Below are 24,641 nucleotides of genomic sequence, written 5' to 3'. Positions count from 1 at the left end.
CATTTGGCCCATCTAGTCTGCCCATATACTGAATCCTATGAATAGCCACGGCCCTATCTTATATGAAGGATGGCCTTATGCCTATCCCATGCATGCTTAAACTCCTTCACTGTATTTGCAGCTACCACTTCTGCAGGAAGGCTATTCCATGCATCCACTACTCTAATTTAAAACTATGTCCTCTTGTAGGAGTTTTTCTTTTAAATATTCTCTCCTCTTTTACCTTATTGATTCTCTTTATGTATTTAGAAGTTTCTGTCATATCCCCTCTGTCTCGTCTTTCTTCCAAGCTATACATGTTAAGGTCCTTTAATCTTTCCTGGTAAGTTTTATCCTGCAATCCATGTACTAGTTTAGTAGCTCTTCTCTGAACTCTCTCCAAAGTATCAATATCCTTCTGGAGATATGGTCTCCAGTAGTGATGAGCGAACTTCTGTTTTAAGTTCGGCGTCTAAAGTTCGGCTTCCGGTTAGCGGAGAATCCCGATATGGTTCCCGATATGGATTCCGACTTCCGTTGTGGTCCGTGGTAGCGGAATCAATAATCGGCCATTATTGATTCCGCTACCACGGACCACAACGGAAGTCGGAATCCATATCGGGAACCATATCGGGATTCTCCGCTAACCGGAAGCCGAACTTTAGACGCCAAACTTAAAACAGAAGTTCGCTCATCACTAGTCTCCAGTACTGAGCACAATACTCCAAATGAGGTCTCACTAGGGCTCTGTAGAGCGGCATGAGCACCTGCCTCTTTCTACTGGTAATGCCTCTCCCTATACACCCAAGCATTCTGCTAGCATTTCCTGCTGCTCTATGACATTGTCTGCCTACCTTTAAGTCTTCTGAAATAATGACCCCTAAATCCCTTTCCTCAGATACTGAGGTTAGGACTGTATCACTGATTTTATATTCTGCTCTTGGGTTTTTACGTCCCAGGTGCATTTTCTTGCACTTAACAACATAAAATGTTAGTTGCCAGATTTTTGACCATTCCTCTAGTTTTCCTAAATCCTTTACCATTTGGTGTATCCCTCCAGGAACATCAACCCTGTTACAAATCTTTGTGTCATCAGCAAAAAGACATCTTACCATTGAGGCCTTCTGCAATTTCGCTGATAAAGATATTAAACAATATGGGTCCCAGAACAGATCCCTGAGGTACCCCACTGGTAACAAGACCGTGGTCTGAATATACTCCATTGACTACAACCCTCTGTTGTCTGTCCCTCAGCCACTGCCTAATCCATTCAACAATATAGGAGTCCACGTACAGCCTTATTCTACATAATTAAAAAACGAATCTTTATTTCATGATGGAATAACCTTTGGATGGTAATATATTTTCCTCCAAAAAGCATTTTATATAAAAAAAAATCTGATTTAAAATAAAAAAAAATCTGATTTTAAAATTAAAAAAAATCTTGATTTAAAATTTTAAAAAATCTGATTTAAGTTAAGTTTTTTTTTTATCATTGATTTTTATCCACCCTGATGATAAATGCTATTTGCTGAAGTGAGACAAACCCTTTAAGCTGTTTGGAATGTGGATTAACCCAGCAGAATAGTGAATGCAGCTCTGGATGATGTAATTTAGGCTCAGTATAGGATTCATAATTTTCATAATAAAATGATAGGACAGTCAGTATAAACCATATTTATTTTTATTTTTTATCCCTTAAAGGGGTTGTCCGGGTTCAGAGCTGAACCCGGACATATGCTTTCTTCACCCAGGCAGCCCTCTGGATCGAGCAGGGCAAGAGCTTTTTCAGCAGATCCGGTGACGTACTGGGTCTCGGCTAGGCGGAGGCTTCCACCTAGCAGTATTCCTGGTGACGTCACCGACACTAATGGACGGCCTCCGCCTAACAGTGTAAGTTTGTAAACTTTTTTGTTTACAAACTTACACTGTTAGGCGGAGGCCGTCCATTAGTGTCGGTGACCTGCGCGATGCTCATCTCAGAGGGGCTGCCTGGGTGAAGAACAACCCTGTTAAGGCCTTTTACATGGGCGGTGGATCTAGGCAATTGTCGGGAACTAACGCCCATACCCAATAAATTGGCTTTTATAAAGGTTCTTCCTTTCATCTTTGTCGGGTGTTCATTGGCAGCACTTTGCCCTGTGTTCATAGGGATGTGCTTCCAACAGACAAGGAACTTTTATGGGAATGAACAATCGTACTAATGATCCTTCATCCTCATACAGCAGTGATTTTTACTGCAGGGGATGCACGATCTTCTGAACATTCATTCATTCATTCATTGTCTGCTCTATCGGACTGTGTAAAAGGGCTTCTATAATTGGTGAAACAGAAAATGTATTTGTCCTTTTTTAATAGATTTTCCTCCTTTCTTTTCCTGTTTGCAGTTATCCGCTCATCAGGTTGCGGTGTCCAAAGTGCCCAATAGTGTAACTAACATGAGGCGACTCAGTGTCCCGGGGTACGAGGAGCTACTCCAGGTGCTGTCGAGCAGCGAGCGGCAGTGTGCCGAGACTATTGTCAGTATGGGGTATTCCTATGAGCACGTGATGAGAGCCATGCAGAAGCAAGGACAGAACGTGGAGCAGGTGAGGGCACTTGTAGTATTTGCTGTGTGCTGGTATTACCCTGTGTAACAACACACTTGCTGTGCCAACCTGGCAGAGAGCTTGGTAGGAACAGAAGTATTATGGGCAGAATGACTTGTACAAGGAAATTACCTTTACTGCCATCCAGTATTGCAGCAACAGCTATGTCTGTTCATGTTGCTGCAACACGGATTTCCTCCATTTCTATGAGGGCAATTTGTGATGTGGCGGGTATGGGTATATGAGTATATATATATATGTATATATATATATATATATGTATGTATATATATATATATATATATATATATATATATATATATATATATATATATATTACACACACATATTATATTCCAGAAAAACCTCATTGTGCTCCAGTTAGAAGGGCTGTTTTAGATTTATTAGGGAGTTTGCACATATCATGGGTAAATGAAGTACTCCTCAAAGAGTAAAGACATGACAAGTATAGATATATTTCACATGCACACAAACATTTGAAGGGCATCTATCAGCAGATTTGTCCCTATGACACTGGCTGACCTGTTACATGTGCACTTGGCAGCTGAAGGCATCTGTGTTGGTCCCATGTCCATATGTGCCCGCATTGCTGAGAAAAATTAGGTTTTAATATATGCAAATAAGCCTCTAGGAGCAACAGGGGTGTTGCCATTACACCTAGAGGCTCTGCTCTCTGCAACTGCCGCGCCCTCTCCACTTTGACAGAGCCAGGTGCGATCACATTTACACTGCCTGGCCCTGACTTCTCCTAAAGTAAAAGTGCAGAGGGTCCAGCAGTTGCAGAGAGATCTGTGCTTCTAGGTGTAACCGCAACAGCCCCACCTTTCCTAGAGGATAAGGGTTCATTCACACATCCGCACTTTGGGTCCAGATCCGTTCTGCAATTATGCGAACGGGTGCGGACCCATTAATTTTCAATGGGGATGGAAAAGATTCGGACAGCACAGTGTGCTGTCCGCATGTGCATTTCCAGTCCGCGGCCCCAAACTTCCAGTCCACGGCTCCGCAAAAAAATAGAATATGTCCTATTCTTGTCCGCAGCTGCGGACAAGAATAGACATTTCTATTGGGGTGCCGGCCCGGTGTTTTGCTGATCTGCAAAACACTGCAGACGTGTGAGTAGACCCTTAGGGTGAAAAAGCTTTGATAAATATCCCCCATAGAGTCCAGAAAAGTTGTCATGTTCTACTAAATGCTGTCAAATCGTGATCCGTTAATTTTTACGGGAGAATAAGTTCTGCGTGCAAGACTTTTTCTCCCATTAAAAATAAGGGATCTCTGACCGAACTGAAAAAAAAAATGGATGCAAAATGAGCACAGCTGATATTTAAAATAAAGGATCCTTTTTTTTTTTTTCTTCTGGTCTTATGATAGATCAGAAGAACAGAAAACAAAATGGTGATGTGAACGAACCCTAATGGAGATAAATTCCTAGAGGGAGGGTAACATGCAGCAGTACAGATATAACAGTACACCAGACGCCCTGTGCATTTCCGATCATTCAGCAGGCACTCTGTGACAATGCCGATCATTCAGACCTGCGGTTTGCTGTGTTTCCGTGTCATTCGGGTCTCCGGTGACCCGATAACCCGGAATAGGATGCTTATAATACACCACCAATCACCATCCTTAGATCCTGAGAGATGGCGGTGAAATCACCTCTCAGGATCGCATTCTATTGGCTGGATGGGTGGGGGTTAACTTTCCACAGCTCTCCTTTCCTCCTCCACACTGCTTCCGTGGAGCCAGGAGAGAGGAGCCCGTCCGTCCATCTCTGAACCCAGCGCCACCATAGTGCCATCTGGGACCTCAAGTTATTAGGGACAGGTTAGATTAGGCAGGGAGACTGAGGGATAGTTTTTTTTAGTTTTTTTTCTCTTAGCGTTCCGGCCACTGTTAGCGCATCGCACACCCCACCGCTGATCACCGATATTGAATCTTATTTTTATTTTTTTTTACATTTTTGGGGCTTTCATAATTTTTTTAAATTTTTTTTTTATTTTTTTCTGTTCGGTTTAGAGTGGGTTAGGGCAATGTATAAGTGAACGTGAACACCCCACACACACGCACACTAAAGTTTTACACACACATGCACACTCCCCTATGGCATGCCGGACGTTCTCGGCCGAGGAGGCATACGCCCAGCTTGCTTCCGACTCGGAGAGCCCCAGTGAGGACGAGAATGACCCCACTTTCCTCTTGTCATCCATGTCCTCATCAACTAGTGATGATGATGAGCCCCCAAGGCGGAGCCAGGGGACCCCCATGCCAGGGACCCTGTGGCCCAGCCTTGGGGCTCGTACTAGTTTACCGGCCCACCAGATAAGTCCACCTGAGCCCCCCTACCGGTGAACTTGTATGATGTACCCCAGAGGATTTTGAGCCCGTGATTCCTGACTTTGTTGGCCAACCAGGAATCCAGATTTCCACAGTGGGCTTCACTGAATATGACTTTTTTTTTTTTTTTTTTTTTTTTTTTTCTTCAGTGACCTCTTTGTGAGTCTGATGGTGGAGCAAACAAACTTGTTCGCCTAACAGTTCGTTGCTCAGCACCCGGGCTCCTTTTTGGCTAGGCCTGGTGGCTGGACTCCGGTCAGTGCAGCCAAGATGAGGACGTTTTGGGGCCTCGTGCTGCACGTGTGTACGAGGGGCGAGATTCCCGTATTGAACCCCCAGAATGTCCCTCCACTCTGGGTGTTAGCGGTAAACTTGTGTGGGACCTTATGCACCCACTGCTAGATAAGGGTTACCACCTGTACGTGGATAACATTTTATACTAGTATCCCCTTGTTCCAGTCCCTCGCCGCCAGATCTATGTCCTCTTGTGGGACCGTGCGGAAGAATCAACGCGGCCTCCCTACCCACCCCCTCCAGGTACCTATCCCCAGGGGTGAGACTCGTGCTCTTACTAGTGGAAACCTGTTGCTGGTCCGAAGGCCAAGACTGATGTCCTTATACTGTCCACAATTCACGGTTACGGCACCACCCCTGTCCCTGTGCGAGGTACTGCGGCAACGGTCCTCAAGCCCGATTGTATTGTGGACTACAATCGGTATATGGGAGGAGTTGATCTATCTGATCAAGTCCTTAAGCCATATAACGCCATGGGCAAAACCCGGGCATGGTACAAAAAAGTTGCGGTCTACTTGGTACAGGTTGCCTTGTAAAACTCTTTTGTGCTGTCCCGGAGCGCTGGCAACACAGGGAAATTCCTCCAGTTCTATGAGGCAGTCATCAAGGACCTGATCTTTTCTTAACAGGAAAGAGCAGGCCGGAGTACCTCGGGAACTGGAAAGAAGGGACGGTCCCAAAAAAAGTGCAGCGTGTGGAGGGGGATACAGAAGGACACCACCACTCAGTGTGACACATGCCCCGATCATCCAGGCCTCTGCATTGACGGTTGCTTCAGGGAGTATCACACTTCCATGGAGTACTGAATTTATAATCCCATACCCCAATTCTATTTGGCCACAGATGATCGCCCAGGAAAAAAAATAAAAATAATATGGATCTCAGACTTTGGAGACACTAAAACAAAATTATTTTTTTTTACCAAAAATTATAATATTTTGTAAAACTAAAATAAATTATACGCGGCACCTGAGGGGTTAATTGTGCGGATCACAGCCCCCTGTAAGAGATCGGGTGCTGCCAGGCAGCAGGGGGCAGTCATGTACACAGTTCTTAGTATATTCTAACTTGAAGCGTCCCCATCACCATGGGAACGCCTCTGTGTTAGGATATACTGTCGGATCTGAGTTTTCACGATGTGAAAACTTAGATCTGAAAAAGATGTCTAATGCAGACGGATCCGTTCTGAACGGATGCAAACGTTTGCATTATAGGTGCGGATCCGTCTGTTCAGATACCAGACAGTATTATACATGCAATATGTACAGATATATAGTATATACCGCAGTGCACTGATATGTAAGGTATGAGGTATAATAGATGCAGTGTGTACAGATATATAGTATATACAGCAGTGTACTGATATGAGGTACGAGCTGTCAATACACTGCTGTATTTACTATATACCTGTACACACTGCATATATTATACCCCGTACCTCACATATCAGAACACTTGGGAATATACTATATACCTGTACACACTGCATATATTATACCGCGTACCTTACATAACTGTACACTGCTGTATATACCATACATCTGTACGCACTGCATCTATTATAGCTCTTTTGTGTGCCAGGGCTGTTTTTGTAATCCCAATCCGGCCCTGATGGCATAAATTTTAAAACGCAGCAGCAAGCATAGTTCATGGAACAAAGGGAGAGGCCTGCAGTGGGTAGTGGGAGGGGCTATTAAAGGGGAATGAGGGCCCAATTTAGATTTTTGCTATGGGGCCCAGTGATTTTTATGTACAGCCCTGCCCCCTGATGCACCCCGAGTAGAAACTCCCAAAAAGTGACCCAATTTTGGAAACTACACCCTTCAAGGTATTCAAAACTGATTTTACAAACTTTGTTAACCCTTTAGGTGTTCCACAAGAGTTATTGACAAATGGAGATGAAAGTTCAGAATTTCAATTTTTTTGTAACCTTGCCTCACAAAAATGTAATATAGAGCAACAAAAAATCATATGTACCCTAAAAATAGTCCTAACAAAACTGCCACCTTATCCTGTAGTTTCCAAAATGGGGTCACTTTTTTTGGACTTTCTACTCTAGGGGTGCATCAGGGGGGCTTCAAATGGGACATGGTGTAAATAAACCAGTCCAGCTAAATATGCCTTCCAGAAACCTTATGGTGTTTCTTTCCTTCTGTGCCCTGCCGTGTGCCCATACAGTAGTTTACAACCACATATGGGGTGTTTCTATAAACTACAGAATCAGGGCAATAAATATTGAGTTTGGTTTGGCTGTTAACCCTTGCTTTGTTACTGGAAAAAATTTATTAAAATGGGATATATGCCCAAAAATTTAAATTCTGAAATTTCATCTCAATTTGCCAATAACTCTTGTGGAACACCTAAAGGGTTAACAAAGTTTGTAAAATCAGTTTTGAATACCTTGAGGGGTGTAGTTTCTAGAATGGGGTCATTTTTGGGTGGTTTCTATTATGTAAGCCTCACAAAGTGACTTCAGACCTGAACTGGTCCTTAAAAAGTGGGTTTTGGAAAATTTCTGAAAAATGTCAAGATTTGCTTCTAAACTTCTAAAGCCTTGTAACGTCCCCAAAAAATAAAATGGCATTCCCAAAATGATCCAAACATTAAGTAGACATATGGGGAATGTAATTTAATAACTATTTTTGGAGGTATTACTATGCATTATAGAAGTAGAGAAATTGAAACTTGGAAATTTGATCATTTTTCCAAATTTTTGTTACATTTGGTATTTTTTGTATAAATAAAAATTATTTTTTTTTTTTTTTTACTCCATTTTACCAGTGTCATGAAGTACAATATGTGACGAAAAAACTATCTCGTAATGGCCTGGATAAGTCAGTGTTTTATTCACACATAGTGACACTGGTCAGATTTGCAAAAAATGGCCTGGTCCTTAAGGTGAAAATGAGCCCGGTCCTTAAGGGGTTAAAGAGGAGCTGTCACCACACAATGCAATGTAGTCTGCAGGCAGCACGTTATAGAGCAGGATGAGCGGAGTAGATTGATATATAGTTTTGTGGGAAGAGATTCAGTGAAACTTGTAATTTATTCATTTAAATCTCTGCTATTTCTAATTTTATTGTTCAGAGTAGGTGTTATCAGTAACTGACAGAAATATATATATATATATATATATATATATATATATATATATATATATATATATTATATATTATATATATAATTTTCACTCACTCACACTCTTAGGCCTCTTGCACACGGCTGTTGTGGTTCCGTTCTTTGGGGACCGCAATAACACCTCCCCGTGTACAGCTATCAGTGACGGACAGCTATGTCTGTATACACACTTACACAGAGAATGCTATCAATCACTGGTAACACCTCCCCGTGCACAACTATCAGTGACTGACAGCTATGTCTGTATACACACACAAACAGTAAATACTGTCATGCACTAACACCTCCCCGTGTATAACTGAAGTCAGAAATCACAAATTTATATGTATAAATTGCAAATTTAACTGAATATTTTCCCACAAAACTATATATCCTTCTGCTCAGCTCCTCCTGCTCTAAATATGCTGCCTGCAGATTGCACTGCATTTTATGGTGACAGGTCCTTGTTAAGTAGGAATAAGTTGTTTTGGGTAAATTCCATCCGATGTTACTTTTACCTGTGCTCCATATTGATATGAAAAGTGATACTTTGTCAGGTGCAGCCATGAGTGCAAAGTTACTGTAGTAGGTGTCACACAAAATGGGAATTATATTGATTATGGTGACGATGATCTCCTCTTTACCAAGGTGCTGGAGTACTTGTTCATTCACTCCCAGCTTTGTGAGAAGGGCTTTGATCCATTGCTGGTGGATGAGGCTTTGGAGATGTATCAGTGCTCTGAGGAGAAGGTATGTACACATTGTATGGCTCTATGGTCCATTTATCCTCTTTGCCTTTACTATTATTAAAGGGGTGGTCCACCTTTGGGGGGGGGGGGTTGGGGCTTAGTTGTCTTTAAATATAACTACTATAATACTGCTCCTATGTACAAGAATATAACTACTATAATACTGCCTCCTATGTACAAGAATATAACTACTATAATACTCTGCCATAGTCAGCCTTATCACAGGAGAGGACGACTCAGAGTACAGACAGGGGACCCAGGATTTTGAGGACTGGTGTCAGCGGAACCAGCTCTAGATCAACGCGGGCAAAAACAAGGAGCTGGTGGATTTCCGCAGACACAGGCCCTCTGCTTTGGTTCCGGTGAACATACAGTGAACGGACATTGAGGTGGTGGACTCTTATAAGTGCCTGGGTGTTCACCTGAACAACAAACTGGACTGGAGCCATAACACTGCTGTTTTCAAAAAGGGTCAGAGCAGACTGAGGAGACTGAGGTCCTTTTGAGTGCAGGGGACACTCCTAAAGACCTTCTTTGACTCAGTGGTGGCATCAGCCATATTCTATGGTGTGTTTTGTTGGGGGAGCAGCTTATCGTTGGCTGAGAGACAGAGATTAGATATGCTCATTAAGAAGGCCAGCTCTGTCCTAGGTTGTCCCCTTGATCAAGTGCAGGAGGTGGGTGACAGAAGAACTCTAGCAAAATTAACATCACTGTTAGACAATGTCTCCCACCCTATGCACGAAGCTGTTGTGGAGCTGGAGAGCTCCTTCAGTGACAGATGGCTGCATCCTAGGTGCACGAAGGAACGTTATCGGAGGTCCTTCCTCCCAGCAGCGGTTAGGATTTATAACCACCACTGTTCCCAGAAACTCAGTAGTGAATTTTTTAAGTAAATTCTGTTATGTTTTTCTTGTATTTTACTCTTTAATTTTCTAATTACTCTTATTTTGCTGCTATTATGCCAAAATTTCCCCACTGAGGGACAATAAAGGGATTTTCTTCTATGTACAAGAATATAACTACTATAATACTGCCTCCTGTGTACAAGAATATAACTGCTATAATATCTAATGTATAAAAGACATATTAGTGTTTTATATTAATATTAGTCTTCTGCTTTCTTCTCTCCAGACAATGTTGTTTCTTCAGTTGATGAGCAAGTTTAAAGAAATGGGGTTTGAACAGAAAGAGATAAAGGAAGTTTTGTTACTTCATAACAACGATCAGGACAAGGCGCTGGAAGAGCTAATGGCACGTGCCGGACCTAGCTGAACACCCCCCCTCCCCCCCCATCACAATAGGCTCTTAATGAATGTTTGGATAGGAGAATCCTATGACAAGCTTTCCGTTCAGAGGAGCGCAGAGAGAATACGGCCAAACCTGCTGCGTCCCGCCATGTCACGTGTTCTACTCTGTTTTTCCCTTTTCACAAAAACGCCAGCTACAGGAATATTGTAAGAAGTGCCCTTTCACATCCAAACCTTTACCCCCTTCGATGGAACGAGCAGGTTTCTGAACCATTATGTGCACGACAGTGGGGGAGCTGAATTTAGTATTTGTTGCTTTGCATTGTAAATGGGAACTGAGAAGAATTGATGTGTGAAGCTGCTGATGCTTATACTGGAATATGGACTGTTGTACCCTGATACCGCAAACATTAGTGCAATTCTTTTTTTCTTTTCAGTTATTTAGTGCTACACTGGTCAATAAAATACTCAAAGGAGCATAGAGTGAACAGGGTTAGTCTGCATTTTACTCTGTCCTCCACAGGATCGGCCCCTGATTCTGGCGGCTGCTTGATGGTGGTTACAGTTTAGCGCGGGTAAAGCTGTGATTACTTCTCGGGATTGTTTAATTATATGCTATAAGTTATTGAGTTTTCAAAGCTTTATCTGTGCATCAAAAGACCTTGTTCACTTTACCCCTTCCTCCTGAGGGACTCCTTTTGGAAGCTGTTGACTTAAAACAGGTTGAAACCTTTTGTGGTTCTAGCAGCTGTTGAGCTGTGCAGGGAAGGCGTTTGCAATCTATCAATGAAAATTTTTTTATTTTATTTTTTGGACCGAAATTTACAATTTTGGTTGATGTGGTTTCTTGATGTTACCACTTGCTGGAGAAACAGAAAAATTGACTGAACGTGATGGATTGTTCGAGCTGTCCCTAGGCAAGTATCATGATCAGTTCACAGGATTGCAAAATGGGGATAAATGATCGTAAGTGAAAGTAAAGGAGAAGACCAACCTCAGCGGACGCACTTGGAGGTAGGATGAACAGTTGCCACAGACTTTCCCACAATGCTGTGGCAAAACTACAACTCTCCATCCTTTGACCGCCAGTGGCGGAAGGCCTGATTGAAGTTGTGCTTTTGCCGCTGGTTGGTAACTGTTGCTTTATGGCAAGCTTCGCCTTAGATTTTCATTGATCAGCTGGAGGAATGAGGGTCCCTGCAGCTCAGCAGCAGCTAAACCAAGGCGCAAAGTGGCACGACCTGTCCACGTGAGGCAACTTTCTTTAAGCACTTTGTTCTCCTTGCTTCTGTTCCTTCCCAGAATTATATCTAGTATTTCAAATCATCTTTTGATAGTACAAAGTGTATTATGTTGTACATTGTTTAAGATCAAAACGAGAACATGTAAATCTTAAGTCTTGATGAATATATAAGTAATTTGCTAAATATTTTCTTTCTCCCTACAGAGGTACTAATAAAACTCTAAAAGAACAAACATTTTGTTGACTGCTTCATTTTCCTTGGCTTTGTCACAAGGTTAACTTATTCCCTATCCCCAAGACGGGAGGTAACAGTCTGGGACCCCATCAATCGTGAGAATGGCGCGGCAGGTCAAGCATGCGTGCTGCTGCTCCATTCATTTTCTATGGGACTGCCTGAGATAACCAAATGCTGTACCCAGCTATCTCCAGAAGTCCTATAGAGAATAAATGGAGTGGCAGCAGGCACATCCGACCTGCTGTTCCATTCATACAGGTGGACAGGACCATTGGGGCGGATGCTTAGAGCTTTAGATGACTACTTGCTTATCTTCTATCCTGTCAGCTGCTTCCAGCAGATGACAATGAAGTGGAAAGTCATTTTTAAAGGGCTTCTGTCACCCCCCAAAACAAATTTTTCATTTTTGGGCATATTAAAATTCTTATTGTAAGACTATTCCCTATATAGGGCTCTTACCTTGTTCTGTGGCTTCGTTTCATTAAAAATCAAGCTTTTAAAATATGCAAATTACTTCACTACCATCAAGTAGGGCGTCTACTTGCTGGTAGCCGCTGCATCCTCCTTTTAAAAAAAACGCCCCCTCCTCCAGTTGATTGACAGAGCCAGCGAGTGCTCTCCTCCTCGGCTGGCCCTGTCAGCATTTCAAATCCCGCGCCTGCGCCTTACGTGTCTTCATTCGGCGCAGGCGCTCTGAGAGAAGGACACTCTCCATCAGCACTCCCTCAGTGTGCCGATGACGTCACCTCTAAACCCGAAAGAGAAGACGTCATCGGCGCAGGCGCACTGAGGAAGTGCTGAGGAAGCGAGCGTCCTTCTCTCAGAGCGCCTGCGCCGAATGAAGACCCGTAAGGCGCAGGCGCGGGATTTGAATAGCAGACAGGGCCAGCCGAGGAGAGCCCTCGCTGGCCCTGTCAATCAACTGGAGGAGGTTTTTTTTTTTTTTTTTAAAGGAGGATGCAGCGGCTACCAGCAAGTAGACGCCCTACTTGCTCGTAGTGAAGTAATTTGCATATTTTAAAAGCTCTATTTTTAATGAAACGAAGCCACAGAACAAGGTAAGAGCCCTATATAGGGAATAGTCGTACAATAAGGATTTTAATATGCCCAAAAATGATAAATGAGTTTTGGGGGGTGACAGAAGCCCTTTAACCACTTCAGCCCCCCTAGCTGAAACACCCTTAATGACCAGACCACTTTTAACACTTCTGCACTACACTACTTTCACTGTTTATTGCTCGGTCATGCAACTTACCACCCAAATAAATTTTACCTCCTTTTCTTCTCACTAATAGAGCTTTCATTTGGTGGTATTTTATTGTTGCTGACATTTTTACTTTTTTTGTTATTAATCAAAATTTTATGAAATTTTTGCAAAAAAAGTCATTCTTCAGTTGTAAATTTTTTTTAAAAAAACCACATCCATATATAAATTTTTTGCTAAATTTATTGTTCTACATGTCTTTGATAAAAAAAAAAAAAATGTTTGGGTAAAAAAAAAAATGGTTAGGGTAAAAGTTATAGCATTTACAAACTATGGTACAAAAATGTGAATTTCCGCTTTTTGAAGCAGCTCTGACTTTCTGAGCACCTGTCATGTTTCCTGAGGTTCTACAATGCCCAGACAGTAGAAAAACCCCACAAATAACCCCATTTCGGAAAGTAGACACCCTAAGGTATTCGCTGATGGGCATATTAAGTTCATAGAACTTTTTATTTTTTCACAAGTTAGCGGAAAATGATGAATCTTTTTTTTCCTTACAAAGTCTCATATTCCACTAACTTGGGACAAAAAATAAAAACTTCCATGAACTCACTATGCCCATCATGAAATACCTTGGTGTTTTCTTTCCAAAATGGGGTCACTTGTGGGGTAGTTATACTGCCCTGGCATTTTAGGGTCCCAAATGCGTGCAAAGTAGTTTGAAATCAAAATCTGTAAAAAAATGGCCGGTGAAATCCGAAAGGTGCTCTTTGGAATGTGGGCCCCTTTGCCCACCTAGGCTGCAAAAAAGTGTCACACATGTGGTATCGCCGTACTCAGGAGAAGTTGGAGAATGTGTTTTGGGGTGTCATTTTACATATACCCATGCTGGGTGAGAGAAATATGTTGGTCAAATACCAACTTTGTATAAAAAAAATGGGAAAAGTTGTCTTTTGCAGAGATATTTCTCTCACCCAGCATGGGTATATGTAAAATGACACCCCAAAACACATTCCCCAACTTCTCCTGAGTACGGCGATACCACATGTGTGACACTTTTTTTTTTTTTTTTGCAGCATAGGTGAGCAAAGGGGCCCACGTTCCAAAGAGCACCTTTCGGATTTCACCGGCCATTTTTTACAGATTTTGATTTCAAACTACTTTGCACGCATTTGGGCCCCTAAAATGCCAGGGCAGTATAACTACCCCACAAGTGACCCCATTTTAGAAAGAAGACACCCCAAGGTATTTCGTGATGGGCATAGTGAGTTCATGGAAGTTTTTATTTTTTGTCACAAGTTAGTGGAATATGAGACTTTGTAAGAAAATAAATAAATAAAAATCATCATTTTCCGCTAACTTGTGACAAAAACTAAATTCTAGGAACTCGCCATGCGCCTCACGGAATACCTTGGGGTGTCTTCTTTCCAAAATGGGGTCACTTGTGGGGTAGTTATACTGCCCTGGCATTTTAGGGACCCAAATGCGTGCAAAGTAGTTTGAAATCAAAATCTGTAAAAAATGCCCTGTGAAATCCGAAAAGTGCTCTTTGGAATGTGGGCCCCTTTGCCCACCTAGGCTGCAAAAGTGTCACACATCTGGTATCGCTGTACTCAGGGGAAGTTGGGGAATGTTTTGGGGTGTCATTTTACATATACCCATGCTGGGTGAGAGAAATATCTCGGCAAAAGACATCTTTTCCCATTATTTTTTTTTATACAAAGTTGGCATTTGACCAAGATATTTCTCACCCAGCATAGGTATATGTAAAGTGACACCCAAAAACACATTCCCCAACTTCTCCTGAGTACGGCGATACCACATGTGTGACTTTTTTGCAGCCTAGATGCGCAAAGGGGCCCAAATTCCTTTTAGGAGGGCATTTTTAGACATTTGGATCCCAGACTTCTTCTCACGCTTTAGGGCCCCTAAAAAGCCAGGGCAGTATAAATACCCCACATGTGACCCCATTTTGGAAAAAAGACACCCCAAGGTATTCAAGAGGGGCATGGCGAGTTCATAGAATTTTTTTATTTTTTTTTGGCACAAGTTAGCGGAAATTGATTTATTTATTTATTTATTTATTTATTTATTTTCCTCTCACAAAGTCTCCCTTTCCGCTAACTTGGGACAAAAATGTAAATCTTTCATAGACTCAATATGCCCCTCACGGAATACCTTGGGGTGTCTTCTTTCCGAAATGGGGTCACATGTGGGGTATTTATACTGCCCTGGCATTTTAGGGGCCCAAATGCGTGAGAAGTCTGGAATATAAATGTCTAAAAAAATTTACGCATTTGGATTCCGTGAGGGGTATGGCGAGTTCATGTGAGATTTTATTTTTTGACACAAGTTAGTGGAATATGAGACTTTGTAAGAAAAAAATAAATAAAAATTTCCGCTAACTTGTGCCAAAAAAAATTCTGAATGGAGCCTTACAGGGGGGTGATCAATGACAGGGGTGTGATCAGGGAGTCTATATGGGGTGATCACCCTCGGTCATTGATTACCCCCCTGTAAGGCTCCATTCAGACGTCCGTATGTGTTTTGCGGATCCGATCCGTGGATCCGCAAAACACATACGGACTTATGAATGGAGCCAGCCTTACAGGGGGGTGATCAATGACAGGGGGGTGATCAGGAAGTCTATATGGGCTATATGTCATTGATCACCCCCCTGTAAGGCTCCGTTCAGACGTCCATATGTGTTTTGCGGATCCGATCCATGGATGCGTGGATCCGTAAAACGCATACGGACATCTGAATGGAGCCTTACAGGGGGGTGATCAATGACAGGGGGGTGATCAGGGGGTCTATATGAGGTGATCAGGGGTTCATGAGGGGTTAATAAGTGACGGGGGTGTAGTGTAGTGTACTGGTGGTTGGTGCTACTTTACAGAGCTACTTGTGTCCTCTGGTGGTCGATCCAAGCAAAAGGGACCACCAGAGGACCAGGCAGCAGGTATATTAGACGCTGTTATCAAAACAGCGAATCTACAGCCTGCCAGCGAACGATCGCCGCTGGCAGGCTGTAGATCCAGTCTCTTACCGGCCAATCCTGTGAACGTGCGCGCCTGGGTGCGCGTGTTCACAGGAAATCTCGCCTCTCGCGAGATGACGCACGGATGCGTCCAGGAGGAATGAATCGACCGCCTCCAGGACGCATCCGTGCGTTATGCAGTCCTGGAGCGGTTAAGGAGGTGTGTCTAAATGGGGAATCTCAACTTATAATCCTGTACCACCATATGTTAAGCGACAAAGGTATGTTTTTCATGGGTTTCCTCTGTGTACTTTTAATAGGAACATGTTTTTTCTCGTGCATGGCATTGGGGGGGACAGCACCATGGGTATATGTGCAACTACCACTAGGAGGCACTAGACACAAAAAGTGTTGGCTCCTCCCAGGTGGGGTATACCCTCTTCACAAGCACAAGGCTATTCAGTTTTAGTCTAGTGTCCGTAGGAGGCAGACCTGTCCTGCTTTTTTTGCAGGTCCTGCTGTTTATTTTTTTCTCTCTTCTGCAGGTCTCTGTGATCTCCACCGTTATACCTGCTGCAGGCTGGGGCTCCATCGTATTCCACTTTAGTCCCTACAGACTGCATCCGCAGTGGCTTGCCGGCATTCCCACGGTTCCCGTGTTGAGTCTGCCGAAGGGGTGACCCTGCGGCGCCCGAAGACATCGGATGGTGAGTACTCCCCTGTCCCTGCCCCAGTGTTAGGTTCCCTCCTGTGGCCAGGGGGGTGGGATCCACCTTAGCTGGGGGTCCTGGGAACCCTCCATCTTCCTCCAAGCCAACCCCCCCCCCCCTTTTTTTCTTGGTGGGGGGGTTATATTCTTGTTTCCCCACCTTTCTCTTCCCCCTTGGTTGGTTTTTTTCTCTCCTCCCTGGCCCCACAGTCTTCTCCCCGGCCTTCCCCGCTACTAGGCCTCATCTTCCATGGCCCGTTCCCGTCTCCCAGGTGCTCTGTTTGCCCTGTTCTGCCCACCCCCAGGCGTTGCTACCGGGTACCGGGTCCGCCAAGGGGTAGCTCACAGTACAACCTCGGGTGGTCTCAACAGGGTTACATCCCTCCTCGGCATCCACGGGTCCTCCCCAGGACAGGCCTGAGGCTGGTCACGAATCCTTTCCTGTCACCCCATCTGTTGCCTCTGGGGACACCTCTGCACCGATTCCCTCGGAACAGAGCATCAGGTGGTCTTCCTCCATACAGAAGCCCTCTGGGAGGTCAAGACTGACATGCACGGAGGAACCTCTCCTACCCAGGGTTGGTATCCCTTCTAGTGGATTTTCGGATGGCGCTCCCCTGACTGCACAGGTATTCAACCGCACAGGTAAGGCAGCCGTCCCCGTGTTAAGCATACTGAGTCACCTACGCGGTGTCTCTGGTATGTACGCCTTCTCCTTAACAGGGGGGGGGGTACCTGCACCACTGCCATAGGCTGTACCTGACAAGCCTTCCTGGTTCCCCTATACCAGGGGCTATGCTCTACACATTTGAGAGAGTTTCCACCGGATCCCCATCCTAGTGCTGGTGTTCGCCACTCTCCCTCATTACAGGGGGTCCCTGTTCTAGGCAAGCTGATAGCTCAGGCAAGTGCCTCCTGTAGGTTGGTAAGGAAAAGCAATTATATCTGGCTGTTTCCATCCGCCTTGCTCCTTTTCATAGGTAGAGTACCTACACCTACTCCAGATGCTGAAGCCATTACTCCTGGCTGGATCTATGGTGTTTCATGTGGCACTATTTCTCCCTTCCAGGCGAGATATACAGGCCGCCTTCAATTGCCGTAGCAATTGCACCTGTCTGTTCCCAGCCACTTTGCTCCTTTCATAGGTAGAGTACCTACACCATCTCCTGATGCTGTAGCCAATACCTCTGGCTCCCTTCCGGGCGGGATATACAGGCCACCTTCAATTGCCATAGCAATTGAACCTGTCTGTTCCCAGCCATTTTTGCTCCCTTCATAGGTATAAAACAAACAAATCTCCAGATGCTGTAGCCAATACCCCTGGGCTCTATTGTGTTCCATGCAGCAACATTTCTCCCTACGGGCGAGATATAGAGGCCACTTTCAATTGCCGTAGAATTGCCTCTGTCTGGTTCTAGTGGGCACCAAGCTGCCACCTTGGTCCCTTCATAGGTAGAGTACCTGCACCATCTCCGGATGCTGTAGCTGTTGCTCCTGCCTGGCCTTATGGTGTACCATGTGACATTTTCTCTCCCTTACCGAACGAGATATTGAGACCTCCTCCAATTGCCGTGGCCATTGCACCTACCTCATCATAGTGTGCACCAAACAGCCATCTTACTCCCTTCATAGGTAGAGTTCCTGCACCGTCTCTGATGCTGCAGCCGTTACACATGTCTGGCTCTATGGTGTACTATGCGACCCCGTTTCCCTTTTTTTTTCAGGCGAAATAGAGGGCCTCCTTCAGTTGCCATTGCACCTACCTGATTGTAGTGTGCACCTGTCTTGTTCTCTGTGGTACCCTGCGGCCCTTTTTTCCCCTTCCCGGGCGGAATATAGGTACCATTGCTAACGCGGTAGCTGTTGCACCTCTCTGGTTCTAGGGTGCACCATGTGGCCACATTGCTCCGATCTTAACTGTAGTACCTCTACCATCTCCAGATGCTGTACCCATTACACCTGTCTGGTCGTATCTCTGCACTACACAGCCGTATTTCTACTTTACCGGTTGAGTACCTGTACCCTCCAAATGCGGTCGCATTCCCAGATGCTGTGGCTATGTTTCCACTCTCCTTAGACATGCAGCCACTTTCCCTATATTTTAGGCGTGTGTTTGTATTACTCAAAGTGCTGGGCCCTATGGTGCAATCTGTGGCCCATACAGTTTCTGTATTACTGGGTGCTTTCTGCCCCCGGGTTCTAATCTGTGCTGCGGATGTTGGTTCCACCCTTTTGGTTCTTCCATACATCTCCACTCCGTTACTGTCGTGCTCAATGGTCTCCTTGGACTTCTCAGGGCACTGTCTACAACAGGCCATCCTGGTTGTGCATGGTTACCATATCTGGCAGGGATGGGCCAGCCCAACCCCCACCTTGTCGGTCTAGTGCTACTTCTTGTAGCTCCAGTATATGACTGATCTGTTCTGATCTGGCGGGTGGTCCACATACAACCACGCTCCCTACACCATACCCAGGTGGTTTGTTGGCCTTTGTGCTAGGGTTGCTCTTGCCATCTCTATAAGGTAATACGGTATGCTGTTCTCCGCGTTACCCCAGGTTATAGAGGAGTACTCGCGTTGTTTCCTATTACAGAGCGGCCCATTCCTGGTGGAGTACAGGGATCTCCACTGGATCTTCTACCTTGTTGGGGCACGTAGCTGGTGAGCATCGGCCGCTGCAGCAGTTTTCGGTCATCGCTGGATGTCCTCCGCCACACGGAATCCTTCTGGGGTCATCAGCATTTATCGTCGCTGGACGTCCTCCCTGACGGGTCAGGGACAGGACCACTGAGCGCCACGCACCTGTCTGGTAGGTAATTTTTCAGCTGATTGCTCTGGCATCGGACAGGGTCCCGTAGTTCCTTCTGGGTCCAGGTGTTCTCGGTATTCCCTTATATTCTCTGCTTAGTTGTACTACATGACAGAGAGGCAGTCCCCTTGGACCTTGCCGTCGTCTGCATCTGTCAGGTACTTTCTCCCCCCTGGGAGTTTTCAGTATGCTGGTCGCAGCTGGTTTCTACATTTCTGTGTAGTCTCACCTGGTTTTTTCATGGTGACTTCTGCATTCCTTATGCATATGGATGTCTGTCTATTTAGTGGTACATCCCGAGCTGCTGTACTTGCCCTCTCTGGGACAATGTATACAGTTTGCTAGTCACTATTCTTGGAATGGCTAGTTGTCCATTGCCAATGTCCCTTCCCCTATGGTAGTTTCATTTCTCCTTTCCTGGATATTCTGGCTTGTGTTGTCTTCTGGTGGTTCAGCTCCTGGTTCCTTGTGAGCCCATTCCGGGTATTCCTTTCTGGAGTCCCTGTCCCCGTTCATTTGACCACTCAGGTTCTGCATGACAATCGTTTTTTTTTTTTTGGGGGGGGGGGGGGGGGGGGGGGTCGGGGCCTGGGTTGATTCCCTTTATGGGTTCCAATTGTGGTCCTCTTGGGATTCGTGTCTCTTTTCCCATCCTCCCAAGTCAAGTACCTGGTATTGAGTGGTTTAGTGCTACGGTTTGCAATTCCGCCGTATGGTCTCCTTCGGGAGGGACCTCCTCCTGTTGTAGAACCTTTCCTCCTTAGGCTGTTTGGAGTACTCTCCTTCTACTTCCATGTCTTTCAGTCCAGTGTGTCCTGCTGAGATTTCCTGGGCCTGTATCTGGTTCCTTTTTTCCCCTGATGCTTCACATGCCCAGAGTTTCCTCTGGTCTTACGCTTCACAGCGATATCTTGTTTTCAGAGGCTCGAACCTCGTCTCCTGTTTTTGGGATGCAGGTCTTACTCTCTTTTCCTGGCATTTACCTACAACCCCCTCCTTCTCCAAGGGTTGGCGGTTTCCTCTAGCAGCCTTGGGTTTTCGCCTTTTTAAATAGGACGCTTAACTTCATCACCTGGCCTTGCGGTGAGGGGAGACCTGCTCCCTTCACATGTGAGCCTTGCAATGGCTTCCCTCACTCGTTTGGCTTCCAGTACTTCCTTGTTTCCTTTCTCCCCTGGCCTGTCAGGGGTTGGCCACAGGTTTTTTCGCTCTTTGGGTCTGAGACAATTTAGAGCATTAGGTAGTTCCAACAAGCGGTGCTGTCCTAATTTTTTATCCAGCTCTTGACTGAGCTCGGTGTTCCCTTTTGCCGCCGCCTTGCATTTGGGATTTTCTTCCAGGCATTTTTCCTGGGGTGCTGACAGTCTTCACTGATTCTTCTTTGAGGTTTCTTCCTTGTTATGGAACCTCTTGCCCATTCTGTTTTTTCCTGTTGGGTCACATGGTTCTCCTGCACCTGTATACCCAACCGGTGGCATGGCTGTTCTTTTCCCACCCTCGGGGACGTCCCATGGTGCTGTGTCCCCCAATGCAATGCACGAGAAAATTGGATTTTTGTAAAAATCCTTTTGTCGTAGTAGGCATTGGGGGACACAGATCCCACCCTATGTTTTTACTTCCGCTTCTCCGGGCTGGTCTCTTGATCTTTCCCGGTACGGGAGTTGTTGGTTCCTTGCTTTTCTTCTCTCTCCTACTGCTTTTGGTACAAACTGAATAGCCTTGTGCCTGTGGAGAGGGTATAGCCCACCTGGGAGGAGCCAACACTTTTTGTGTCTAGTGCCTCCTAGTGGTAGTTGGACATATACCCATGGTGCTGTGTCCCCCAATGCCTACTACGAGAAAAGGATTTTACGGCGAGTACAATAATTTTTTTTATTTTAGAGGTAATTGATCTCCGTAAATCCTTTAATCAGGTGTTCGGTAATGCAGCTCAGCCCCACGTAAATGAAAATCAGATGCTGTTTATAAACCAGAGTGATACTGTGTACGAGCACAGCTAACCAGTTTCAATGCATAAGGGTCATTTTCATCATGTTTGGATTATTTTTTTTAACTGATCTATAGGTTTTCATGGAAGTGTGTTTCAAGATTTATTTTTCAATTGCAGAGACAATGCAAGTGTTTTAGAAACCTGTTGCAGGTAGGCATCACCGGTTGCACCACCCTGTATGAAAGCAGTGCCATTTATGTCTTGTCTATGTAGGTGAATTTCTTAGGGGTACAGTTTCTCATTGAGAGACGCAGCAGAATATGGTGACTTATTTTTCACGCCATGCTCCATGGGTAAAAAATATGCAAATTAGTTTATACAAGCTAAGCCAAAGACACTAATTTCTAGATAGCTGTTTTTTGGATTCGTGCCCATCATAAGTACAGAGCCGGGAACTGGATGGATGAAATACCTTTTGATGCTTTGGGGTACTGGTTTGCATACACTTCATATGGACCATTGCCTAAAAAAATTGGTCTCTCTACGCGGTGTGTCTGCTTTGAGAAACATAACCTGCTACCCTGAACTTCATCTAAGGACTCATGCACACAACTGTTGCCGTTTTTGTGGTCCGCAAAACTCGAATACCAGCTCTGTGTTTCGCATTTTACAGAGTGTTCTCTCCTTAATAGAACTTTCCTGTTCTTGTCCATAAAATAGACGGCGATGTGAACAACACACAGGTGTGCTTTCTGCATCTTATGTGGCCCCATTGAAGTGAATGGGTCCATATCCAACCCACAAAAAATGCAGATCGGATGCGGACTAAAAATACATTTGTGTGCATGAGCCCTAAGGGCCCTTTTTCACGTATAGATGATCTGGCAGATATGAACGAAGCAGACACTCCCGATATCTTTATATAGTTATATTTTCTCATTAATATCATTGGGGCACACAGCACCATGGGTAAGCGCCCAGCTACCACTAGGATTCGACACTAGACATTAAAAAGGTTGGCTCAGCCCAGGTGGGCTGTATTTAGTCTAGTGTCCATAGGAGGCAGACACGACCTGCTCTTCTCCTGCAGGTCTTGCTGCTACTTTTTTCATTTTTTTTTCTTTATTTTTATATTTTTTCTCTTCACTTTACAGGAGCAGGTTTTATCCTGCAGCAGGGGGTCTTCATCGTGGAGGTCGGCCTGTCCCCCATTACTGCATCCTCAGTGGAGTACCGGTAATCCCACTCTAGTGCAAGTTTACCGAAAGGGTGACCCTGCGACGGCCGAAGACACCAGATTGTGAGTATGCTCCCTACCCTAGTTAGGTACTCCTTCCCTCCCATCCATCCATACTCAATCGGGGTCCCCCCTGGCCGTCCTTCCTTCCCTCGGCCTCCTATTTTCTCTAGGCCACGCCAGTTCCCACCTTTTTCCTGGCATCCAGAATCTCCGTGGCTCATTTTCTCTCTATATGGTGGTCGCTATGACCCGCCCCCCCATTTCCCTCCCCCCCCCCCCCATTTCCCTCCCCCCTCAGGGCATTCCTTCCTACCCTCACCAGGTCTCGCGGTGTACGCCCGCTTAGGGTGCTTCATTTTCGGCTGTGGCATCTACTTCAGTCCCCGGCTCCGGCTGTGGCATCTACTTCAGTCCCCGGCTCCGGCTGTAATGAGGCTGCATCTGTGTTCCGATTATTTTTTAAAATTTTTTGTTTTCCCCCTGCCATCCAGGGGTTCTATTGGGTAATTTTTTTCTCACCAGTGGCGGTCGCTTTGACCCCCTTTCCGTGCATACTCTTTTTTGTAGCCTTTTGGAGCTTTTTTCCGCTTCCCAGCACCCTGCAGCTTCAGTCCGCTGGGGGTGCCTCATTTTTGGCTACACTATCTACTCTAGCCCCGTCTAGCCAAACTCTTTCCCGGCTTCATGTTTTTTTTCTAGGGGTGTTGCCTCCCTCATGGCCTTCTAGAGGTCTCTGCAGGGAATTTACGGTGGGAAGACGGGATGTCCTTCTTCCCAGAGGGTGCTTTTCCTATCTTCAGTGTCCCTGCCCGCATATAGCGTCATTGGTGGGATGTATTATCTTGGGCCCCTGTTCGGTGGTTAATGTTGTGGCAGGTCCCCTTGCCCTCCATCCCTCCTCCTGGGTTGCATCTGCTCCTGCGGTGGCAGGGGGTTGCTGTGCTATCGGCTTGGCTGGCCTGCATGCGGTGACTGGATCCTGGGCTCATTCGGGTTACCCTAATCTCTGTTCAGGGTTCACCACCTCCCCATGTGGGTCCCTCACCTCCACCGTAGCCTGCGCCCTTTCTCAGCTATGATGATATTATGGAGCTCTTCCCTGCCCTCATGCGGCAGCATCGGGCCCCCTGGAAGTCCTTAACTTCCTGCCTCGTTCCATATCAGGGGGCAGAGTCCAATAGCAGCCTAGGGTCTACCCTCATAGGTTCCGCTCATCCCCTGCATCCTGGAAACTCCTCAGGTTTCTTCTGCCTCATTGGGGGACTCCTCTGCACCGATTCTGACTCTGAACAGAGCACCAGGTGGTCTTTCACCATACAGAATCTCTCTGGGTGGTCAAAGACAAATGTCCACTGAGGAACCTCTCCTCTCCAGGGTTGGTATCCCCTTTAGTGGATTTTCAGATGGCACTCCCCTGGTTGCACAGGTAATTAACCACACAGGTAAGTCAGCTTGCCGCCTCTCCAGTAGGTGGTGCTTTACCCACCACAGTGTTTAGCACGCCGGAACATCTGTGTGGTGTCCCAGGTACGTACGCCTTCTGCTTCACAGGGGGGTACGTGTACCACTGCCAAATGCTGTGTCCAGCAGACTTTTCTGGTACCAATGTATTTCCTTTTCAGCTGGAGTAATTTCACTATTATCAGGGGCTATATTCAACACACCCTCCTAGTCCAAGAGTGTTCCAGGACACCGTATTATTTTTCCAGACGCTGTAGCTAATACACCATCCTGGTGCTAGTGTGCACCACGCAACCATATTACTCCCTTATCAAGCGGAGTACCTGTACCATCTTCACATGCTATAGCCATTTCACCTGTCTGGTTCTAATGCACTCCATGCACCATATTACTCCGTTATTGGGTGGAGTATCTGTACCATCTTCAGACGCTATAGCAATTTCACTTGTCTGGTACTAGTGTGCACCATGTAGCCACATTACTCCTTTATTAGGTG

At 45.4% G+C, this 24,641-nt stretch overlaps 1 protein-coding gene across 2 annotated transcripts in view; it reads left to right on the top strand.

Moving 5' to 3' along the window:
* The window catches only part of UBAP1 (ubiquitin associated protein 1), a 41,334-nt gene extending 29,523 nt beyond the window's left edge, over positions 1-11,811 (top strand). Inside the window, exons 5-7 of one of the 2 annotated variants that reach the window (XM_044292616.1) lie at positions 2,367-2,567; positions 8,985-9,086; positions 10,220-11,811. In XM_044292616.1, the coding sequence (XP_044148551.1) occupies positions 2,367-2,567; positions 8,985-9,086; positions 10,220-10,360 (444 nt within the window). In that variant the 3' untranslated portion in view covers positions 10,361-11,811. The remainder of the gene's footprint in view (positions 1-2,366; positions 2,568-8,984; positions 9,087-10,219) is intronic. The other variant, XM_044292617.1, reaches the window with a different exon arrangement.
* Positions 11,812-24,641: the final 12,830 nt, after the last annotated feature.

Source organism: Bufo gargarizans, chromosome 1 (assembly GCF_014858855.1).
Source record: "Bufo gargarizans isolate SCDJY-AF-19 chromosome 1, ASM1485885v1, whole genome shotgun sequence".
In the NCBI taxonomy this organism is placed as follows: Eukaryota; Metazoa; Chordata; class Amphibia; order Anura; family Bufonidae; genus Bufo; species Bufo gargarizans.
Note: the sequence above shows the minus strand (reverse complement) of the source record. Positions and strands in the feature narration are given on the sequence as shown.